Genomic DNA, 20,101 nt, shown 5'->3' with positions numbered 1-20,101 from the left:
ATTTAAATAACAGTGACTTGCCTTCAACATCAAATGAAACTAGAGTCCAAGCCTCTGTTTATAAAATACACTTTTAGTATAACTTTGCTGCTATAATTACATTTTTAAAATAAAGCACCAATACAGTTCAGCCCTTGTCACCTCTGACCCCTTACGTCAGCTATACGTAACCAGACCCTGCCCCCTCGGTCTTTGCTCCTCTCTGCCCTCCGGGGCATTTTTTAAATATGCCGGGGGGGAAGGCTCCAGCAGATTTAATGCTGTAGTTATGCTTTCAGTAAAACTACCAAGTCACTTTCCACCACAAGCTAATATACAATAAAGACCGGACGTGACATCTCAATAATGTTGTATTTTCGCTTTATTTTACGATGACAACTTAATGTTTCGTTGTGTACTGTGAACCTCTGTCGCCCCCTGCTGGCGCCCTTCTGATGGAACCTTCCAAAACACAAGAAATGGCCAGCCAACAAATTACGCATGCGCAGTAGTAGGCGCTTTAAAACAAGTCTTGAGGAGGGAACATGAAGGCACTTGCAGGTGGACTTGAATTGTAGTCGAGGTAAGCTCCAGACGCATCAATGCATGTTTGTAAAAACGGCTCTGTGCGAACGGTTACCGTTACGACACGGTCGTTACAGCCGAGTCTCTGCGAACGCGCATTTTGTTGGTAGAAGTAGCGGCTAACGTTAGCCTGCTAGCTAGCTGTTATTGTTTTTCATGATTTCGCGAGAACCAAAATGGAGGAGACGGCTGCTGCCAGTGTCCTACACAGCCACTCCCGAGTCCTTGTTTGAAGCCCTCGCCCTGAAATGTCTGCCCGAGCGCACTCTTTACGAGTTAAAATCCTCCTAAACCATCTCGTTTGTTTCCGAATTAGCGCTATTGTGTTTGTACTGCAGTGTTAATGTAGCTTAGCTTAAATATTCACACCCGGCGAGCGATTTTAGGACAGGGATGCCCGGGATCATGCACACTTTATTCTTACACTGTTCTTTGGTTTGTCCAAGTATTATTAACTGGTGTTTGTCTTTTGCTACCAGCTCCAAGACGCCACGCTCCTAACTGAACAGACAACCGTTACACGTGAAATGTATTTTTTTGCTCTTTGTTTTGCAGGACAGCAGCTGCTAACTTCACATGGGAAGTAGCTGTGGTTAAATTGCTTCGCCGAGGCGTTGCAGGATGAAAAGTGGCTGTGTTCGCCATGACTCTGAGATCCACGCTGTTTCCATACACAGGGTTCAAGCAGCACGCTAACACTATTGACTTTGACAAAACGCACATCGGGTTGGCCACTGTGAGTCCTGTAAGCGTCAAGAGGGAGTCCTGTGACTTTGTTATAGATGTTCAAGGCGTGCAAGGGGGCGAGATCCCAAGCAAATCTAAGGACTTAGAGCAGAATTACATGACAAGCAAAGTTGCTCTCGCTGCTACAGTTGCAGAAGTAGTTCAAGGAGACAATAAAACTGTGGGGATATTGTCCCCTGTCAGACCAATGGGGGGTGAGGGAACCCCGGTGAAAGGTAAACCCCTCTCTGTTGACAATATGGATAATCCTCAGATGGCTGTGAACAATAACCCGAAGGATGCTGGTGCTGATGACAGTGCGAAGGGGGTTGTCCCTGGAGTCCTTGGCACAGCATCCATTGAACTCTCCTCTGAGGGCAAGTGGAGGAACATCAGGAAGACCCCAGCCAATCCACACACACAAGCCAATTGCCTCCGGCAGATTCTCCTCCTGCAACTGGACCTCATTGAACAACAGCAACAACAGCTGCAGTCCAAGGACAAGGAGATAGATGAGCTCAAAGCAGATAAGGAGACAGTACGTAAAAGTATATTCTTAAATATTAACGTGGTATAAAATATGTTACTTTGGAATGACACAAAATTGAGTTTTCATTCTGCATTCATAAGTTTTTCTGTTCACGTCTTTTCTTTTGCAGTTGCTTGCACGTATTGAGCGCATGGAGCGTCGCCTCCAGCTCACAAGGAAAGATCCTCCTCGTGACAAGCGCCTTTTCCAGCCCCTGGAACCATGGACCCCTGACAAAGAGGACATGTGGGACCTGGACATAGAGGAGAGTCCACAGCCCAACACAGCCACTCCACTGCCCTTTAGTCGGGGTGGCAAAGGTCAAAAAAGGTAACATAAAACACGACAAACACAGCACAGTTTACTGTTTGTGTAAATCAAGCCACAGGAATAAAATACACAAAATGATCAATTAGTGCTGATGCAAAAGTCAAACAATGTGAAAGTTTCTTCTCATAGTGAGGCTTTTAACTTTACTCACCTCATTTTTCCCTCTTGCCCACACAGGAAATCCTGCTTTGGAGATTCAAAAGTTCAAAAATCTCGTGGCAAAAGTGCCAAACTTAGCCCCCAGAAATCTGAAATTCAGCCCAGCTCTCCCAATCAAAGAGAGCTGCGCAGTAAAGAAACCCCAGAGAAGACTGTCCCTGTGCGATCAGGGCCAGAGAAGGACATTTTGCTCCCTTGCAAAGAGGAGCCTGAGCTGAGCTGTCAGATGGAAGATCTGCCCTTCATGTCTACCACAGAGATGTATCTGTGTTGCTGGAACCAACCTCCTCTGTCCCCTCTGCGTGAGACTTCCCCTAAAAAGGAGGAAGAGGTGGCCAGTGAGTGGACTCCTCATGTAGTACATGATATGCTGATTGTTTGTAAGCCTAACCTATATCCCATCTTTAATCACTTTATCATTTAAATCAAACGCACTGCCTGTGAATAATGTCCTCTTTCATTCTTTCTCCCTTCTAGTTCCTTCTTGGAGGGAAAATTTCATAGAGCCCTTGGATGAAGACCCTTCATTTAACCCTCCTGAGGTGAGACAAAGGAAAATTGTGCTTCTAAAGTTATCCCACATCAGAACCTAAAGCATTTAATTCATGAGTTAAATGTGTGAATTTGTGCTTCTGTCAAGCCGCTGGACGACGGTGTGTTTTTGAAACGTCACATGAAGCTCGAGTTGGATGAGAAGAGGAGAAAAAGGTACCAAACACTGACTTTAGTGATCAATAAATCTGTCTAGGTTCTTGAGTTTTGATGTAAGCATGACTGATACTGAGTACTAGAGTTAAAAAACAGAGTCATGTAACAACAGCTATGAGTTCAATTTGGGTTTTTTAAGAATTGTGGCTAAAATATGCACAGAAAAGGGAAATTTTATGGTTGAAAAATGATTTTTGTCAGAAATACTAACAGATATAGGTTACATTTTGAACAGAAATTACATTTATAGAAGTATAGTCAGTAATTGCATGTGAAAAATCTAAAATAGTAGGTGAGACAAAGAAAAATGAGACTCCAATAACAAGGCATGCCATTAAACTGTAAAGGTAATTGCACCGTAATAAGGAAGGTGATTTTTGTAGGGGGGAAAGCTTGTAAATTGAGTTTTTTAAAATTTTGTTCAGGTAATTTTCATCTGATAGTCACAGTTTAATCAAAAATGCACTTTAAAACATATCATTGGCACATTTGTAGTACAATTTCTTGTCTGCAAACACCTAGAAATGGTTAAATGTTTTGACCTTTCCCTTAATATTTATGATACTATGTATGTAATATTCATCTTTAAGGTCTTTTTTTTTTTTTAAAAATCTTTATTTTTCATTTTTATCTGATTTTTAGTGATGGGTACAGCATGTGCACAATATTATCATTGTTCTTTTTTCAGAAGACAATTTCCCATTCAAGAAAATAAAATAAACGGAAACGTGACCATTACATTGTCTTTAAATTTTTAGACTCAAAATTAAACTGGGCTTTTTCATTTTTATACATGCAACTCATTTTTCCCAACATGCTACAAACCAGTCTTGTTTTTGATTTACAAACGCTGTCATCTCTTCCATTTTATAAATATCCCACCAGGCTGACGTGGTGGGAATATCCTGTGATAACCATTTCTGACTTACACTCAGCAGATATTTATCCTTTTTATAAGGTCATTTTTAAGGCTTACAGTGTGTGAAGACTAATGAAATAGTGCTGAATAATTACCACTACATATAAAAAAGTACTGTAGTGCACATCTAGTACTCCGTGAATGACTGACTGAATTCTTAAGTTAGTGTGATGCACACTCAGCCCTCAGTGAAGTCTTTATTTCAGGTTTTTTCCTGTATAGAGGAATTTTTATCATCCTCCCAAAGAGACAGACCAGCGCCAAAGGAAAATACAAATTTTAAGAAAAAGGGTCTCGTTCCCTCAAGCATAATAAACATTTTTGTTCCATCAACTGTTCAGAAAAAAGAGGGAAATTCAGATTTCTGTCTAAGAAGGTAACACAGACTCTTTGGTTTTCCAGTGAGTGGACTGATGGTGCTCTTTGTTTAGTCGCCCCCATAAAGACTCATTCTGAGTCAGGAAAAACTGCTCCTGCTAATGAATCATGGTGTGTCGTGGCTTTAAGGCAAACCTACGATGTAACGGCTCCGTTGTGCTCTTCAGGGAGGCGCTGCGGTTCCTCATTAGATCCGTCCTCTTCCCGCCTTTTTTATTAACCTCGTGTGGGTTTTCAGGTGGGACATCCAGCGAATCAGAGAGCAGCGCATGTTCCAGCGCTTGCAGCAGCGCATGAACAGGAAGAAAGTCGTCCAGGAGACCGAGCCGGAGCTGTCGTCCTTCTATCCCGACACCGAAGACGGTACAGCAGCACCGTTCAGTATCAGAATACGTGAATACGACGGGGTGCAGTGTGATGTAGAAACACAGGCATGATGTTTAACTTTATTTTCTTATTTTCTTCCAGTTGAAACTATCGTGATCACTCCCTTCTTGCCTGTGGTTGCTTTTGGACGGCCGCTGCCCAAACTCACACAACAGTAAGTTGGAGGTGTTTTCTTTGAATTCTGTCACATTTACTGAGCAGCTATATCAGGCTGATGTTTCTTTGATGCTTCTGATGCTTCAAGGAAGAGGAAATCAGTAGATTAAAGAAACTCAGGGAGATTTATTAGCAAAAAACATGCATCTAAGACTGTTTACTGATTTGAAGAACTCCCTGATTTTGGTACGGTGTGATATAAGATACACAGAAGGGTTAAAGTCTGCTTATAGAATTAAAATGTTTGTAATAAATTATAGTAAAGAATATAGTAAGCGTTTCTATAACAGCACTGGTGCTCTTTGTCATGAAATTATTAGTTTTAACATCTTGTCAATCATAATTAACAGCATTTTTTACAAAAGATATTCCCTCCGTTGTTGTTTTTTGGCCTCAAACTTGGATTTCAAGACTCTGGAAATTGTCCTAAACTTTTGCAATTCATGTGATTGCAATAATAGAAGAGTGTCTGTTTTTCTTCCCAGACGTCTTAACTCGATATTCATACAAGCTCAAAAACAAAAATGAAAACGCCTGAGAAAGAGAATCAAATCAGGCTATGAGGTGCTGCAACTAAAGATGATTTAAATTCTCGATCAGGTAGTCAATGAGTTATTTGGCCTATAAAAAGGTGAAATATGTCCATCAGTGTTTCCCAAATCTCAAGATGACCTCATCAAATATTTAGTTTTTTTTCCTCAACTCAAATGTATGTGTTTATTGTCAGAGAGAAGTAAAGAAACCAGAAAATATTAAAACTTAAAAAGGTGGAATCAGAGGATTTAGCTTGTTTTTTTCCCTTAAAACTCAAATATCAAAATAACTGGCGGTCAGTGCAATAGTTAATTCCTCATGTTATCATAGAGGATTTTCAGCGACTTAAATGTACCGTAAGGAGATGAATAGAGTAGAGAGAGGAGCTAAGAGCAAGAAAACAGGTGCATCATACATGTAATGTCTTTGTGGTCGTGCATGAAGTTGTAAATTAGAGGTGCTGCTTAAAAGTGACGCTGTTCAGTTCAATTTAGATAACTTCATTTGTCCCCAAGGGGGAATTTAAAAGGGCATTTTCAAGACTTAACATGCTGTAAGTTGACAAACAGACAAGCAACAAATTACTAGAGGCAAAGAGACAGGACAAGATCTTACAAAATGATTTCTTGCCTTTAAAAAGGACCTTTACATTCACTAGATTCCTGATGAGAAATTTGGATGTTTTGGTCCTGTAGAATGAAGGATTTCTTCTTGGCAGCTTCGGCTTCTTTGCTCTCGTCTCTCACATCCTCTCTGGGAGGAGCTGAGACGAGGAGACGTGTTGGCACAATGAAAAGCAGCCGTGATGTTGTTCTCCAACTCCCCTCTTGCTTTCTTTGGCTGTCACTCGCTGCTGCTGTCAGGTCTTGTCCTACAGCTGCTGGAACTAGAAATGCCAGAAAATATTGTGGACGCTGACAGCTCCCAGTGTTTTTTTAGAACACAAAAGGAGGCTGGAGCACACGAGCTTAATTCAGTCTTTTATTGGACTAATGTTTCAACATTGCTGCACCTTCTTTAGAGTTAAACCCAGGATTTTTGTCTCAGAGCTCAGAAGTCTGTCTGAGCTAAAATCATCAACTAGTCTGGGCTTGGAATCTAGTGACTGTAAAGGCCATTTTTATAGTCAAGAAATCATTTTTCATTGCTTGTCTGTTAACTTACAGCAAGTTAAGTCTTGATGAATGCTGGATACAGAGATGTAAACGAAGCACTGGCGTCAGTGGTGTTTGCTCAGCTTTTCTCCAGGAATTATTCTCGTATGTCATCATCCCTGAACTGAAAGTAAACTGTCTGAACGCCGTTTTCCTCCAGGAACTTCGAGCTGCCTTGGCTGGACGATCGGAGCCGGTGCCGCATCGAGGTCCCCAAGAAACACACGCCTCACCGGACCTGCCGGAAGTGAAACCTACGCGGCGTTAAACCAGCGGAGAGACGCTGCTCCATGACCAGATGCTCCGTTTGTCCTGTCTGGGGGCGGGGGAGGGATAAATCATTAGTCGCTGTGTATAGCTGCTGTCGCTTTCAGTCTGTGGGAGAGAAAACAACTCTCCAGCCTCCACGCGTCGCCACAGACCAGCTGATCTCCTGCAGAATACTGGCTTTGGGGGCTATTTTTGGTGTCCCTGCACCTCTTCCATGCTGCAAGATTACAGTCCTCATGTTAGCAGCTGCTGACGATTACTCCAGAGTTATATGCATGTTCTGTAACATGTCTGAGATTAATATTGTTGGAGCTGTGCCATGCAAAAACACAAGTGGAGATCCTGTCCCTTTTTATGCATAGTGGACAGAAGTGGGGACTCTAATCTTGAGTGTTTAAGCTGCGTTTCCACCCAAAGTAACCTGAACTTTTAATCTTTTTTTCAATAAACTAAAGCGTTCCTTTACACTGCCATCTAGATTTAGCAAACTGGAAAAAGCGCCGGCTGTTTTTACATATCATTTTTGTGCACGGCTGTACTGTAAGTTACTGTCGGTCAGTCTGTCGTATGCTTTCCTCTGCAGCACCATGAACAATATACAGCTACAGATCTTTAAAATAGGACAGCTGAAAAAGTTCTCAACCAGTCATGATCAATTTCTGTGCTTTTGGAAACCAAGAAGGGAAATTTGGAGTTCAACGTAGATGGAAAATGCATCAAATTGTCCTATTTCCCATTTTCCATGGTGGAAACGCAGCTTTTTTGCCATTTAGACTGAAACTAGAGCTTCAACTGTTCATCACTGAGCAATACAGCTTCATCCTTGTGCTCTGGGTAGTTTTGCCACTCATTCTCCCTGCCTAAGTGGAAAAAAAAAGTCCAAATCCGACTGTATCGTGCTGTGTATTGCCTATATCGTTGTTCGCACACAACTTCAATAAGATTTTATCAATGTTCAGTGTGATATTGGGAGTTTTGAGCCAGCATGATTTCATATATTCTATAAAAAAAAAAAAAAAAAAACAATTGCAGTTTTTGAGCCAATCCAATGAAAGGAGGGGAAAAAAAATTAAGCAAACGGATGGTTGTTCTTCAAGGCACGGAAAATTTGACGGCTAGTAAAGTTGGCGTGAAACCCAGTGATCTGTTCCCTGTTTTCTATTAGTTACATTTTTTTTAATGTGTGAGTTGCATGGACTCTATTTAGCTGTTTGAAAAGACGATGATAGCATGGCTTCACCCCAGAATGGAGAATAATTTCTGCTCATTGGACTACAAAATATTGAAAGCATGATTTTTTCGGCTGCTGCGTTCAGCCCGAACAGCCTCATCTTAATCCAAGAATAACAGTTCTGATCTTGATTTCGGTGTTTCCAATCTTAATACGCTCACATCCAGTAAATATAAATCAAGTTATGTGTATGCATTCGGTCTCTCGAGTTCAAAGGGAGCCGTTTTAGACGATAAATAAGCTTTCTAGCTGTAGTTATAGCCACCAGTATGCTCTTTAACACGCTGCCAGTTAATCTCTCCGGGTTCTTCTCGGTCGCAGTCTGATTTCTCTGCCGGTGTTTCTTCCTCTTCCTCGCTGCGTTTGCTCAAACTGTTCTACGTACGACGATGCAACGGCTTCAGCTTCAACACTTCCAACTGCTACGTGAAGGCAGGTTTTTGGAAAGTTGATTCTCCTTTTTTTTTTCCTGTACATAGCTTTCAGAAACAAATGTACATAAAACATGGCTGTTATTTTTTTATTATTTAATGTTGGAAGTGTTGAGTACATTCAATATTGTTCTATGATTGTATGTTGACAAAATTGACAGTTTTGAAAGTTAAATTTTTTTGGAATAAAATGAATATGTCTATGATACGTGGATATAGTTGTGTTGTTACTTTTAAAGCTGATCTTCAGTCAGGTTTGTAGTGAGTGGGACTCTGATGCTAAAATGATTTTCTAATCACACGGAGTAATTTAAATCTGGAAAAAAAATGTTTATTGAATAAAGAAAAAAAAAACAGGACAGTATCTGAAAAATAAACACCACCGATTCCTTATTTGGTGTAAAATGCTGCTGATCTTTCGCTTTCCACTGCAGCTGAACAAACCTTTCTCTGCCAAATAAACCGTCCCGACTCCAATTGCCGTCAACTCCCACAAATATAATCAAAATTCTCTCATCAGGGGGTTAAAAATGTCTTACTTTTATGATGATAATGATATAAAGAACACCAAACCCTCCCCATGTACAAAAACCCTGACATTTCTAGACTCCAACCATATAAAATTTCACCCTCTGTAATATCACCAGCTCTCATTTGGGTTCCTATTTGTAATAATTAGTGTTAATCTGTGAAATCGTCATGCCTTGAGGAGTTAGTATTTACAGACAGTGAAATAAAAGTTCACTTTCCTACAATTTGTCATTTGGCAAAATCTTAAATGAGACAAGAATTTGCTGGACCTATGAAGGCTGATGACTTCTTTGATAAAATACATATTACACACATTAAATGGAAAAAAACAAAAAAACACCTGGAACAGAAAGCCATACACCTTTTAGAACTCAGCCTGTCTGCTGAGGCAGCTTAGCGCTCCGCCGGTTACGCCTCCAAAGGAATCTAGACACAGAGATTCGAGTATGTTTTGTATCTGTATTCACACCGTCGCCACACATCGGGTTCAGTCTCTTCGGAGGTTGTTCAGGCGCTGCTCCAGGTCGGCGTCGGCGTCGGCCAGGGCGGCTTGGGGCTCGGCTTTCTTTCCCGCGGCCACCGACAGGCTTCCTCCGGTGCTCGGAAGACCTGGAATGAACACACAGAAGATATCCGGCGTTAGAGGAAAATATCTCAAGAGACGTGTAAAATGTTTGTGGGTTTTTCTTACCTGAGAGCTCGTCGGACAGATTCAGACCCAGCTCGTCCAGCACTTGGGAGACGATGGCGTCACTAAGAAGAGACACAATGACAAGGAAAATGAATAGAAACTTAAACAGGGTTAGTTATATCAGACTGTGGAGGGACAGTAAAGAAGAAAATCAAAGTTACAACCTGCTCAGGCTAAACAAGATACAAGATGTTAATCAGTAAGTTTTACAGGTTCTGCAAGGCAGATTTTATTGTCTTTTGGTCACAGTCTAGCTAGCTTTAACCCTCCTGTTGTCCTCATTTAGGGGCACCAAAAAATATTGTTTCTAAAAATTCAGCAAAAAATCCCCCAAATTTCTGAAAATTTGCAAAACCTTTGGGAATAAAATTCCAATAATTCCTGAAAAGTTTCCCTTAAAAGTTTTATTTTTAAAAAAAAATCCCCCAAATTTGGCAAGAAAATCCTTGTAAATATTTTCAAAAAATAAAAATCTTCCAAAAAAATCCTAAAAATATCTAAAGTGATTACATATATATCAGTAAAACTTCTAAGATTCTTTTAAGAACATTCACATAAAAATCAACCAAAATCCAGCGAAATTTGCTGGATTTTGGTTGATTTTTTTTGTGAATGTTCTTAAGTAATATTTGTAACATTTCTTTTTTTTCCACCAAAAAATTTTCGAAGATTTCCCAAAAATGTTGAAAATGTGGACATCAGAAGATTCACTGTGAAAATATATTTTTTCCCCACATTTTCAAACTCTAAAACAGGTCAATTTTGACACGAGGGTTAAGCTAAGCTAAGAAGTTGCTGGTTTTAACTTTATTAACGTAAAATTTCTCCTTCAGACAATAGATTTTTGTGCATGTTTTGCTTTGGGGGATGCTTGGGAGGGGGAAGAGATGCTGGAACAACAAACAGGAATTATTAACATGTTAATCTTCAAAAGATGAGTTTTGTTGCTCCTCTCAGTCCCTCACCTCTCCTCCTCATCGTCCTCATCTCCCATGGCGTCGTCGATGGCGTCATTCATCATCTCCTCCTTCATGTCCATGATTTCACTCTGTCGCTCGAACTCCATCATGATCTTCTGAATCTGAGGCAGTTTTAGCTGCAGGAAAGGAATAAATAAAAGGCTGTAAACACCGGGAGAGCATACTTTATCTCCAGAGTGTTTCAGTGATGTTGTTACAGACCTGTCTGTTCATGGTGGCCATAGCTTTGGTGACTCCTTTCATAGCCTGCGCCATGCTGTTGTTGGATTTGAGCGTCTGGATCTTTAGACTGACGGCCTGAATGTTGGCTTTCATCATGATGAACTTCTTGACGTAGCGCCTCGTGCGGACCAAATCCTTGGCCATGATCTTCACAGCGTCCTGCAAAGATGTAAATGATACAAATTAGAGCGATTTCTCTTTCCTTCATACAAATTAAATCTCTCCTTGTGAGCTCTACCAACCATTTGTCCCTGTTTGGCCATTTTCTTGATGTCAGCGATGATCTTCTTCTCCTGTTGCTCCAGTTTTGTGCGCTCTCGGTCCAGTTCTCTCATGGCCCGGTTGAGCGCCCTCTGGTTCTGCCTCAGCATCTCCTCCGGAGTCTTTCTTCTACCAAATAATTTATCCATCTGGTAGAAAATACCAAAAGCAGAATGTCAGACGATGTCAAACAACACAGGTGCTGTCAACAATAACATTTCATAGAAAAATAATTACACAAGAGCTAAATTATGATTATGATAACCACTGTAACTGATTTATGGACATTTCCTGCATATTCTCTGCGTGAAAGTAAAGTCAATTAGCGAGCTGCAATGATTAATCAATTAGTTGTCAACTATCAACTTAATTGGCAACTATTTTGCTGACTAATATGTTAAAAGTGTACATTCTGTGACTCAAGCTCCATCAAAATGACTGTTTTCTGGTTTCCTTGCTCCTGAATAACATTAAAGTGACCATTTTAAGACATTATATGACCAAACAACTAATTGGTTAATCGAGTAAAATAATTCACACATAACTGCAGCTCTATTGGTCAGAAAAATCTGATATTAAATGACGTCACCATCCCTGTGATCCAACATATAAAAGATTCATTGATAGCTAAAACAATCATTAGTTACCACAAGAATGAGAATCGGTCAGTGAATGATTTGGTGTATAACTTTGGAACATCCAGGCTAATGAACAACATTCATAACCCCAAATATTTAATTAGGTTTCACATTAAACATGATCTAGAAATGTCAGAAAATGGTGAAAATTGTTGATCAGCGCTTCTCAAGGCCTTAAGATGCTTCCATCAAATGTTTTGTTCTGTTCAAAAACCAAAGGACTTTCAGTCTCCTGTTGTGAACAAGTGTAGATATCAGAAAATATTCAAATATAGGAAGCTGGAATTAGAGAACTAATAATAATATAAGAATAATAATTTAAATTGTCAGTGATTAATTTAATAGTTCACAGTTAATCAATTAATCGTTGCAGCTTCACACAAAAGAAGACATCTGAAGACGTGACATTAGTTTGACAGAAATTATTACAAACAATTTATCAAAACTAGTCAACAGGTTGATCGATATTGAAAATAATCATTAATTGGAGAATTACATAACAAAGACAGGCAGCAAATTACTCAATTAGTCACTTAAATCATTTAAATCACTTTAAATCATGGTGCCTTGAAAGGTGTAAATAGTGTTTATTGACTTTAAATACATCTAGTATTTCTAAAGATTTTAAAATTAGAAGTGTTTTTATAGTATTGTACAGCAAGTTTTTTAAGAGTATATACCAACCTTTAATGTTAATGTTACTAACCTGCCTGTGATATCTTTTTGTTATTTTTGTTGTTGTATGTAAGCTGCTGAACACGAATTTTCCTCGGGATTAATATCTATCTATCTATCTATCTATCTATCTATCTATCTATCTATCTATCTATCTATCTTCAGGGTGAAACCTGAAAATGGCCAGAATTTTTCGCTTTATTCTCTTGAACAAATACTAATTAGATTAGCTGAACGTCAGATTAGTTATTTTTGTCCAATCAGGTAATCATTCAGCGCCAGTTAGGCAGGTAGTTGTGAAATTTTGGGGGGTTTTCCCCTTGAACTTCTCAGTCCACCAGAGCAACTAAACCTCCACCGAAAAGTAACGAACACTGACAGTTTGCCCGCATATAAATCAGTTTCTAGCACAGTTCTAGTCATGTCATTAACCCCATGTTTCCTTCAGCAGACCACTGAGCTGTTAGTTCCGGGAGGCCTGAGGTCTAATTTGAGCCGTGTTTAGCTCCTCTCAGATTTGTCTCCTCTGTTTCCATTAAAGTAGCTGGAGGCAGCGGCTCAATCTGAGGCTAACGGGCTCAAACTCGGCCTACAGGGGGTCGGTCTTACCGTGAATCGGGCTCGTCGGTAAGAAGACGGTAATTCAGACGGTAAACGGTGCTCAGGGCGTCTTCTCCGACTTCAACTCGACGCGAATTTAAACGATTATTTGTTTTCTTCCCGACACTTCCGTGTTGCGATAGTTTCACTTCCAGGAAGTGACGTAAACGCGTACACAAACATAGACGTCAGTTTTACCGTTACGTCACCGCTGTCAAATTAACCAACATCACAGGACAGGAAAGAAAAAGACCGAAGCGACAATAAAGACTCATTCATAAATCTGTGACTTGAAGTATTCCGATTTTTATTTATTTTTTGTATCAAATATATAAATATGCATTAAAACTTTTTTTTTAAATTGAGTCTTATATGTTTGTTCTGCAGTGTGGGATATTTTCTGTGCTGCTATCAAAGCCCTTCAGCACCACTTTGCTCAGTTACAAAAAATACCTTTTCAGATATAAATCTTATCTTAATCTTAGCATCTCAAAGCAATAGTACACTGGCAAAATGTAAATATGTACAAATATATAGATGTATACAAACTTTCTATGGCTATTTTTTTCTTTTATTTTAAGGAATGTTCTTATCATGTCTTGTTATTGCACAGCTCTGTAGAACTGTTAGTGTGCATTTCATGACAAATAAAGACTCCTGAATGTTAAAAAAAATCTGTTTCTTTACAGGATTAATCTGCATATTCCCTTGTAGAAAAACATTTATTCTATCAGTGCTGGATGAGCGACTCTGATGTCTTTGGATTTTGTTTATCTGAATTAAGATTTATTACTGGTGATAATTATAATACTCAACACTGTGAGCCTGGGTAGCCCTGACACTCTGTAAGGTGTAATAAACACTAGGTTTTATTTATTTATGATGGCCTTACTGCCTTTTCCCCCTTACATTACCTCATTACACCCTGAAGTGATTGGATTACACTGCAGCTGCCAACTTCTTTTATTGAACTTGGAAAATCCAGTTTTATTCCATGTGCACCTGCAATAACTTGCTGCTGAACAATCTAAAAATAACTTCAATTTTATTATATTTTGATTCCACTTGCTCTTCTTTTAGTTGATTAAATAGTTTTTAAACAATTGCTATTATTAATGTTTTCATTATTTTATGAAGTTATATTGTCTTATCTTCTCTAAATATTTTAAGAATATGGTTACACTCACTCTGACTACCTTGTTAAATATATTCGTGCTGATTAATTAAATCAAATACAAGTGTTGTGTCATAAACTTTAATTTTATGAGGCCTCTAATGTCTGTTTTTCTGTAGTCAACAGAGGTTAAAGTACTGAACTACGTTATATTCAGAAATGTTACTTATAGGCTATTCTGTCTTTTTGGGATGATGTCTTATTTGAAAAAATATATGTATTACTTCTGCTTCTTCTGTCTTTTCATGGATAGCAAATGTTCGACTTTTATTTTATAGGCAGCAGGTCTGTACATCCGGTCATAATGCGGTTTGCTTGATGCAGCTCAGTTGCACATGTGCGTAGCTAACGTAAAGGCCACAAACATGTCTGTCTGGAGGGTAGTAGATGCTTGAACAAAGGTAACTGTAACATTTTAGACTTAACTCATAATGACAGACTGTTAGTGAAATGTATGGACTCATCTTTTATGGATTAATGGACTCTACAGACTGCTGAGCTGAGCTTCTCCAGGACAGACTTTGTGCCTGTGGACATATTTCCAACTACTTTTAAGATGTGGCTTTTAAATTTTGCACACCAGCACAAGTTGCTACTTGTTTGGAGGCTGCACACACCTGCATCAGTCTCAGCTGTTCGCTCTCAGGTTGCGTCTTATCATTTCTCAGCTGCTCTGCTTTGCCCAGAGGACAGAAGATTCAACCCTGCAGCCAGGAGACGCCTCAGTGTCCAACACAAGCCTGTAGAAGGACGAGAGAGGACAGCTCAGAGTAAAGCCTTTAAAAATGAGACGTTCCAGAAGTGGAATCAGCGGCGAGGAGACGACTGCAGAGTGTCATCTGAACTCAGGAAGCTGTGTCTGGAAGATTTCCCCGCAGACAAAGAGACACAGCGGAGACAGAAGTCAGCGCTGGCCTCCAAAGCAGAGGAATCTGAGATAGTTTTTGGCGTTGCTCCCTGCCTGCTGGCGCTCACTCAGGGCAGACGGAAGGCCTGGAAGCTGTTTGTTAAAGAAGGGGAGGCCTCTCGAAGGGCTTCTGTGATAAAGGTGTGTGAGGAGGCTCATCAGAGAGGAGTGCAGGTTCATCGGGTCGGGAAGAGGGATCTGGACAAGATGTCTTCTGGAGCAGTTCATCAAGGGTTGTGTCTGCAGGCCAGTCCTCTGAGATACCTCACTGAGGACTCAGCACACAAAGGAAACGACTCCAGCCTCCCTCTGTGGCTCGTCCTGGAGAGGATACAGGACCCGATGAACCTCGGTGCCATCCTCCGCTCTGCCTACTTCCTCGGCGTGGACAGAGTGGTCAGCAGCCTTCGCCACAGCTGTCCTCTGTCTCCAGTGGTCAGCAAGGCCAGCTCAGGCGTCATGGAGGTGATGGGGGTGTACGGGCATGAAAACCTCGGAGATATGCTGAAGATGAAGGCGGCGCAGGGCTGGCAGGTGGTTGGAACTGTGGGGACGGAAACAGAGGTTCCTGTCACCAAATGTTCAGACTTCCAGATGACCAAACCCACGCTGTTGCTGATGGGAGGCGAAGGGGAAGGACTCTCCCAGGAGCTGCTGCCTCTGTGCCAAACTCTCCTCACCATCCCAGCTGGTAGAGACCTTTTCCCCGGCATCGAGTCCCTCAACGTCTCTGTGGCTGCAGGAATCCTGCTGCACTCTCTGCTGCACTCCAGGAGGCTTCCAGATGATGAAAACCAAAGATATCTGCTTCACCACAGACATAAAAGGAACTAAATAAAGAAGAAGAGCATAGGTTTCATTTGATTATTGAAGGGGACATTTTACATTGCATTCCGGCGATCTTTATGCAGTGATCTGTGTCTTTACTGCATTGATTCATGGTAAAAATGTCTTTATTTATGTAAAGGAAAACTTAAAAATCGATGCACCAGATGACAATTCAAAAAAAAGCAGCATATATGGATTGAATTATGTTTTCTGGAAAAGAATCAGGTTTTGTGTGAGCTCATACTTTCTATTTTGAAGGTAATGTTGAAGAAACATGACCCACTCCAGTCCAAGGCTTTTTTGGGTCTATTAGTAACATTACAGTGGTCTTTCAAAAGGCAACAGAACCACATCTTTTTGTATTCAATTGAATATTTCACTGTAATCCTCCAAAACGACTGAAAGAATGATGTTTTAAACTCATTCATTATCAACCAGGTTCATGAAAATTTACATTTTTGCAGTGAGAGATCAGTAAAGTTTATCTTTGTATGGAAATTCTGATTGCATGAGATTCATTCTTGTCCAAAAACTATTAAAAACTGCATAATTCTTCATTACCATGAACACACACTGTATTCATTTGCCTCAGCCCCACATAATGAACCATCCTGCTGCCACAAGTACTCCCCGGAGCACCAAATGTGTATTGATCTGCAACTGAAAATAGTCCCCAATCCTCCTGTTTCAGGAACATTTTCTTAAAACTACAGTGTCCACCTGTTTAGGAAATAGTGAGACTATAAAATACATAAACTCCGTATATTTCTGACCCATTTTCATAGAGTTCAGTCTTCAGAAGGAACCAGTAGGCCTAGAGATAAGGAGAGAATTGGTTCAAAATAAAACTGTGGACTAATACAGGCTTTAACCTACAAAATACTACTGTGATGCTCCCATGAAACATCCACAAAATTGAAAAAATATTTGCTCTGTCAGTGTTGTGTTGTCAAATAAGAATATCTTAATGATTAGATTTATATTTTGAATAAAATTAAACTTGATCATGGTGTTAGTTGACTATGGTATCCATGGCTACCTCGTCATTATTGGGAATTTGTGGCTTCAATAGCGTACAATTACAGTTAAAATACACATTGTTGGTTTTTCAAGGCTGATTTAGGTCTGTTTAGACTCCATGTTGTTGGATTTTATGGTTTTAGGGAAGATATTTTGACTTCTCCATTAGAATTCTGCTCACTGACACCACAAAAATGGTTTAAAACTGCATAAACCATCATGTAAGGTGAATAAAATGTATTAGAACAGGAACATATATGTAAAAGACGTAAAAATAAATAGATATTTTGCCATTTTTGTGACCGTTTCCATAGATCTTGGGCCTTTAAAAGTCATATGAATGTACATTATTTACAGAGTATCTGCTCACTGCTCACTAGATCAAATGCTGAATTTAAGAAGATTGCCTTTATGTGGTACTAGAAACTGAATTTGAATCATTTATATTTGAATTTGGGTTGATCAACTTGAACAATTGTAATGAAAATCGGCTGATTTTAAACTTTAAAATTCAGATCATTAAGTCGTATCTGTGACTCTCTCTGTTGCCGACATTTTGAGTTCTGACTGTAGATTGAACTGATATCATTTGCAGTGACGTGAGCTCCTTTAGTGTCTCCCCACGCTGTGACAATGAACCTGAACGCACCTCCCCCAGGTGGAATGCAGCCGTCACAACCACACCTGAACCGCTGTGACTCGGCAAAATGTCTGCTGTTGAAAAAGGTCCATGCAGGTCTCTGGGGTGAAAGTCAATCCAGGTCAATTTTATTTGTGCTGCTGAATATCGCATGTGACGGTTCAAAGGGCCTGACACACCCACACGTTATCAGCTTGTCACAAATCACAAGTGTATTAAAAACTAAAAGGAAAGCCCTACAGGAATAACACCCCATAAAAAAACACAGCGAGATGAGCATAGAAAACACACTAGCAAGTAAGACAAACAGTATTATAATTAACTTTCTTCGCCGCCATTGTAAAACCACTGGACTGGTAATAGCAGCTCCATTTCCTGTCCTAAAACTGGAGCTCCACTGAATCTACATTAGTCTGTGAATCCACTCTTCAGGCAGACAGCAGATACAGTATTGATTAAATAATTATACATCAGTTCTATATCTACCTAGATCACTTTAGCTGAAGCTAGCAGCCTCAGTGGCAGAGCTATGAAAGATTAGATGTGTTCAGTCTTTGCATTCCTTACTGTGAAGGTATGATCATGTGTCCTTGGCTGCAGACGTTTATCTCCATTCAGCCTCTGGAGAATTAGTGAGATTCAGCCCTGATGTTGGGTGATAATGTGTCGATCACAGCTGATGTTCCAGTTTTTATCCCTGAAGTGTTGGATGGGGTTGAGGTCAGGTTACTCACACCAAAACACAGAAAACTATAGCTTTTTTGAACTTTAGTGCATGAAGAATAACCTCATGCCAAAAGTGCACATACAGAATGAATATTTAAATTAGCATGAAGAAATTCTAAGTTTTCTGTAATTTTTTTTGAGGATTATTGACTGATTTAAACTGTATTTGGCATCACTGTCCTTCTGCAAAGAGGCGACTTAGCTCCTCCCCTATTTGTCCTTGATGGATTGTCCTATGGGATGCAGAACACAACAGAAGTGATTCTATTGTTCCATTGCTGTCGGAACCATTTAAATGTCAAGCAATGCAAATTGCATCACCTCTCAATAATCTCATTATTTTCAAGCTGACAAATACAGTCTTTCCTCTTATATTTAATCAAAAGCAAATGCTTCAGAAAGTCTATGCTGAAAATACAGGCCTCAAAGTAAACATTTATGATTTCCAAACAGCCAGATTGCATAAATATGGTAATAAAACGAGCTGTGAGCACCAGAAATTACTCAGTTTTTTGACTTGTGTCGATCCTCATGTCAAGAATTATTAGAGGACCTGAAAGAAATGATTGTTAAACTTTACAAAGATAGAGAAGGACATGGGAAGATCAATGATCAACTAAACATCAGTGAAAAAAACAGTTGCAGAAGTAATCATGAGGTGTGAATGAGTCCTCTCAGTATCACTAATCAGGGTTGAAATGGTCCTCTTCTTTAAATGATGCCTCTGACAGTGCACTACTTTCATTATCTTGTTTTGGGCAGATGCACAGGGCTTATCAGTTTTAATCTCATTTTCTGTGAGAGCTTGGACAGCGTAAAGAACAGTTCATTATGTCAGTCTCCGTGGATTGTGTCAAAGAAAAGCACGTTACCAGTGCAAAACTGTAAGTTTAAACTTTTTAAAAAGACATTAAAAGAAGCCTGATGACTATTAGGAGCACACTCTTTGGTCAAAGGGTGCTCAAGATAAAATTTGTTTGACTCAGATGAGGTTCAACATGTTTGGTGTGAATCATGCATAGCACTGACAGTGAAGCACGGAGGTGGCAGCATCATTATATTCGGACCTGAGTGAGTACAAAATGTGTTGGAGAGATGACAGTTATAGAAATAAATATTTATTCCACAGTTTCTTTGAGAGATTAATTTATCTATTTCATGGTAATATTTATTTGTTATGTATTTATCCATTTAATATAGAATAAAACAGCATTCCATTGTGTTTAATTGTATGTTTGGTGGAGCTCAGAAAGAATAGGCAACACTCATAGATAGATAGATAGATAGATAGATAGATAGATAGATAGATAGATAGATAGATAGATAGATAGATAGATAGATAGATAGATAGATAGATAGATAGATAGATAGATAGATAGATAGATAGATAGATAGATAGATACTTTATTAATCCAAAGGGAAATTCAAGTGTTCAGCTGCTTACATAAAAAGAAGAAAAATAACAAAAAGACAAGACAGACAGGTTAGTAACATTAACATTAAAGGTTAGTATATACTCTAAAAAAATAAACTTGCTGTACAATACCATAAAAACACTTCTAATTTTAAAATCTATAGAAATACTAAATGTAATTAAAATTCAGTATACAGTATTTACACATTTCAAGGCAGTGTGGTTTAAAGTGACTTTGACAGGTAGTAGGAAAACAGTTGTATTAAACTACCTAAAGTGCATGTTGGTCTTAATAATAATCCACAGAAATACAGAAAA

At 39.4% G+C, this 20,101-nt stretch overlaps 3 protein-coding genes across 4 annotated transcripts; 2 read left to right on the top strand and 1 right to left on the bottom strand.

Moving 5' to 3' along the window:
- The first annotated feature begins 433 nt into the window (after positions 1 to 433).
- On the top strand, positions 434 to 8,682 carry msl1b (MSL complex subunit 1b). 2 transcript variants are annotated; one of them, XM_023298605.3, is made up of 9 exons: positions 434 to 562; positions 1,120 to 1,828; positions 1,950 to 2,149; positions 2,327 to 2,646; positions 2,786 to 2,850; positions 2,949 to 3,016; positions 4,552 to 4,676; positions 4,782 to 4,854; positions 6,705 to 8,682. In XM_023298605.3, exons 2-9 carry the CDS (start codon positions 1,208 to 1,210, stop codon positions 6,793 to 6,795), a joined length of 1,563 nt encoding a protein of 520 aa, XP_023154373.1. In that variant the 5' UTR covers positions 434 to 562; positions 1,120 to 1,207; the 3' UTR covers positions 6,796 to 8,682. The 2 variants fall into 2 exon arrangements, with proteins under 2 accessions (XP_023154373.1, XP_023154372.1); XM_023298604.3 differs by having other exon boundaries at positions 2,327 to 2,688.
- Positions 8,683 to 8,782: 100 nt separating this feature from the next.
- Positions 8,783 to 13,240, bottom strand: chmp2a (charged multivesicular body protein 2A). The gene is made up of 6 exons (XM_023298606.3): positions 13,084 to 13,240; positions 11,143 to 11,310; positions 10,880 to 11,059; positions 10,664 to 10,794; positions 9,699 to 9,760; positions 8,783 to 9,616 (listed from the first exon to the last, which is right to left on the bottom strand). Exons 2-6 carry the CDS (start codon positions 11,308 to 11,310, stop codon positions 9,495 to 9,497), a joined length of 663 nt encoding a protein of 220 aa, XP_023154374.1. The 5' UTR covers positions 13,084 to 13,240; the 3' UTR covers positions 8,783 to 9,494.
- Positions 13,241 to 14,572: 1,332 nt separating this feature from the next.
- mrm1 (mitochondrial rRNA methyltransferase 1 homolog (S. cerevisiae)) lies at positions 14,573 to 17,296 on the top strand. The gene has a single exon (XM_023298641.3). It carries the CDS (start codon positions 14,805 to 14,807, stop codon positions 15,987 to 15,989), a length of 1,185 nt encoding a protein of 394 aa, XP_023154409.1. The 5' UTR covers positions 14,573 to 14,804; the 3' UTR covers positions 15,990 to 17,296.
- The last annotated feature ends 2,805 nt before the right edge of the window (positions 17,297 to 20,101 follow it).

The sequence above is a fragment of the Amphiprion ocellaris genome, chromosome 18, assembly GCF_022539595.1.
Source record: "Amphiprion ocellaris isolate individual 3 ecotype Okinawa chromosome 18, ASM2253959v1, whole genome shotgun sequence".
NCBI classification, from domain to species: domain Eukaryota; kingdom Metazoa; phylum Chordata; class Actinopteri; family Pomacentridae; genus Amphiprion; species Amphiprion ocellaris.
Note: the sequence above shows the minus strand (reverse complement) of the source record. Positions and strands in the feature narration are given on the sequence as shown.

What these genes read in the sequence shown, in the direction of transcription:
- msl1b (XM_023298604.3), top strand. Translation starts at nt 1,208, where the DNA reads ATGACTCTGAGATCCACGCTGTTTCCATACACAGGGTTCAAGCAGCAC. An exon ending in GGTGGCAAAGGTCAAAAAAG is followed by an intron (nt 2,150 to 2,326) that starts GTAACATAAAAC and finishes TTGCCCACACAG; the next exon opens with GAAATCCTGCTTTGGAGATT. An exon ending in ACATGATATGCTGATTGTTT is followed by an intron (nt 2,689 to 2,785) that starts GTAAGCCTAACC and finishes TCTCCCTTCTAG; the next exon opens with TTCCTTCTTGGAGGGAAAAT.
- mrm1 (XM_023298641.3), top strand. Translation starts at nt 14,805, where the DNA reads ATGTGGCTTTTAAATTTTGCACACCAGCACAAGTTGCTACTTGTTTGG.
- chmp2a (XM_023298606.3), bottom strand. Translation starts at nt 11,310, where the DNA reads ATGGATAAATTATTTGGTAGAAGAAAGACTCCGGAGGAGATGCTGAGG. An exon ending in TGGCCAAACAGGGACAAATG is followed by an intron (nt 11,060 to 11,142) that starts GTTGGTAGAGCT and finishes ACATCTTTGCAG; the next exon opens with GACGCTGTGAAGATCATGGC. An exon ending in TCTGTCCGACGAGCTCTCAG is followed by an intron (nt 9,617 to 9,698) that starts GTAAGAAAAACC and finishes TGTTCATTCCAG; the next exon opens with GTCTTCCGAGCACCGGAGGA.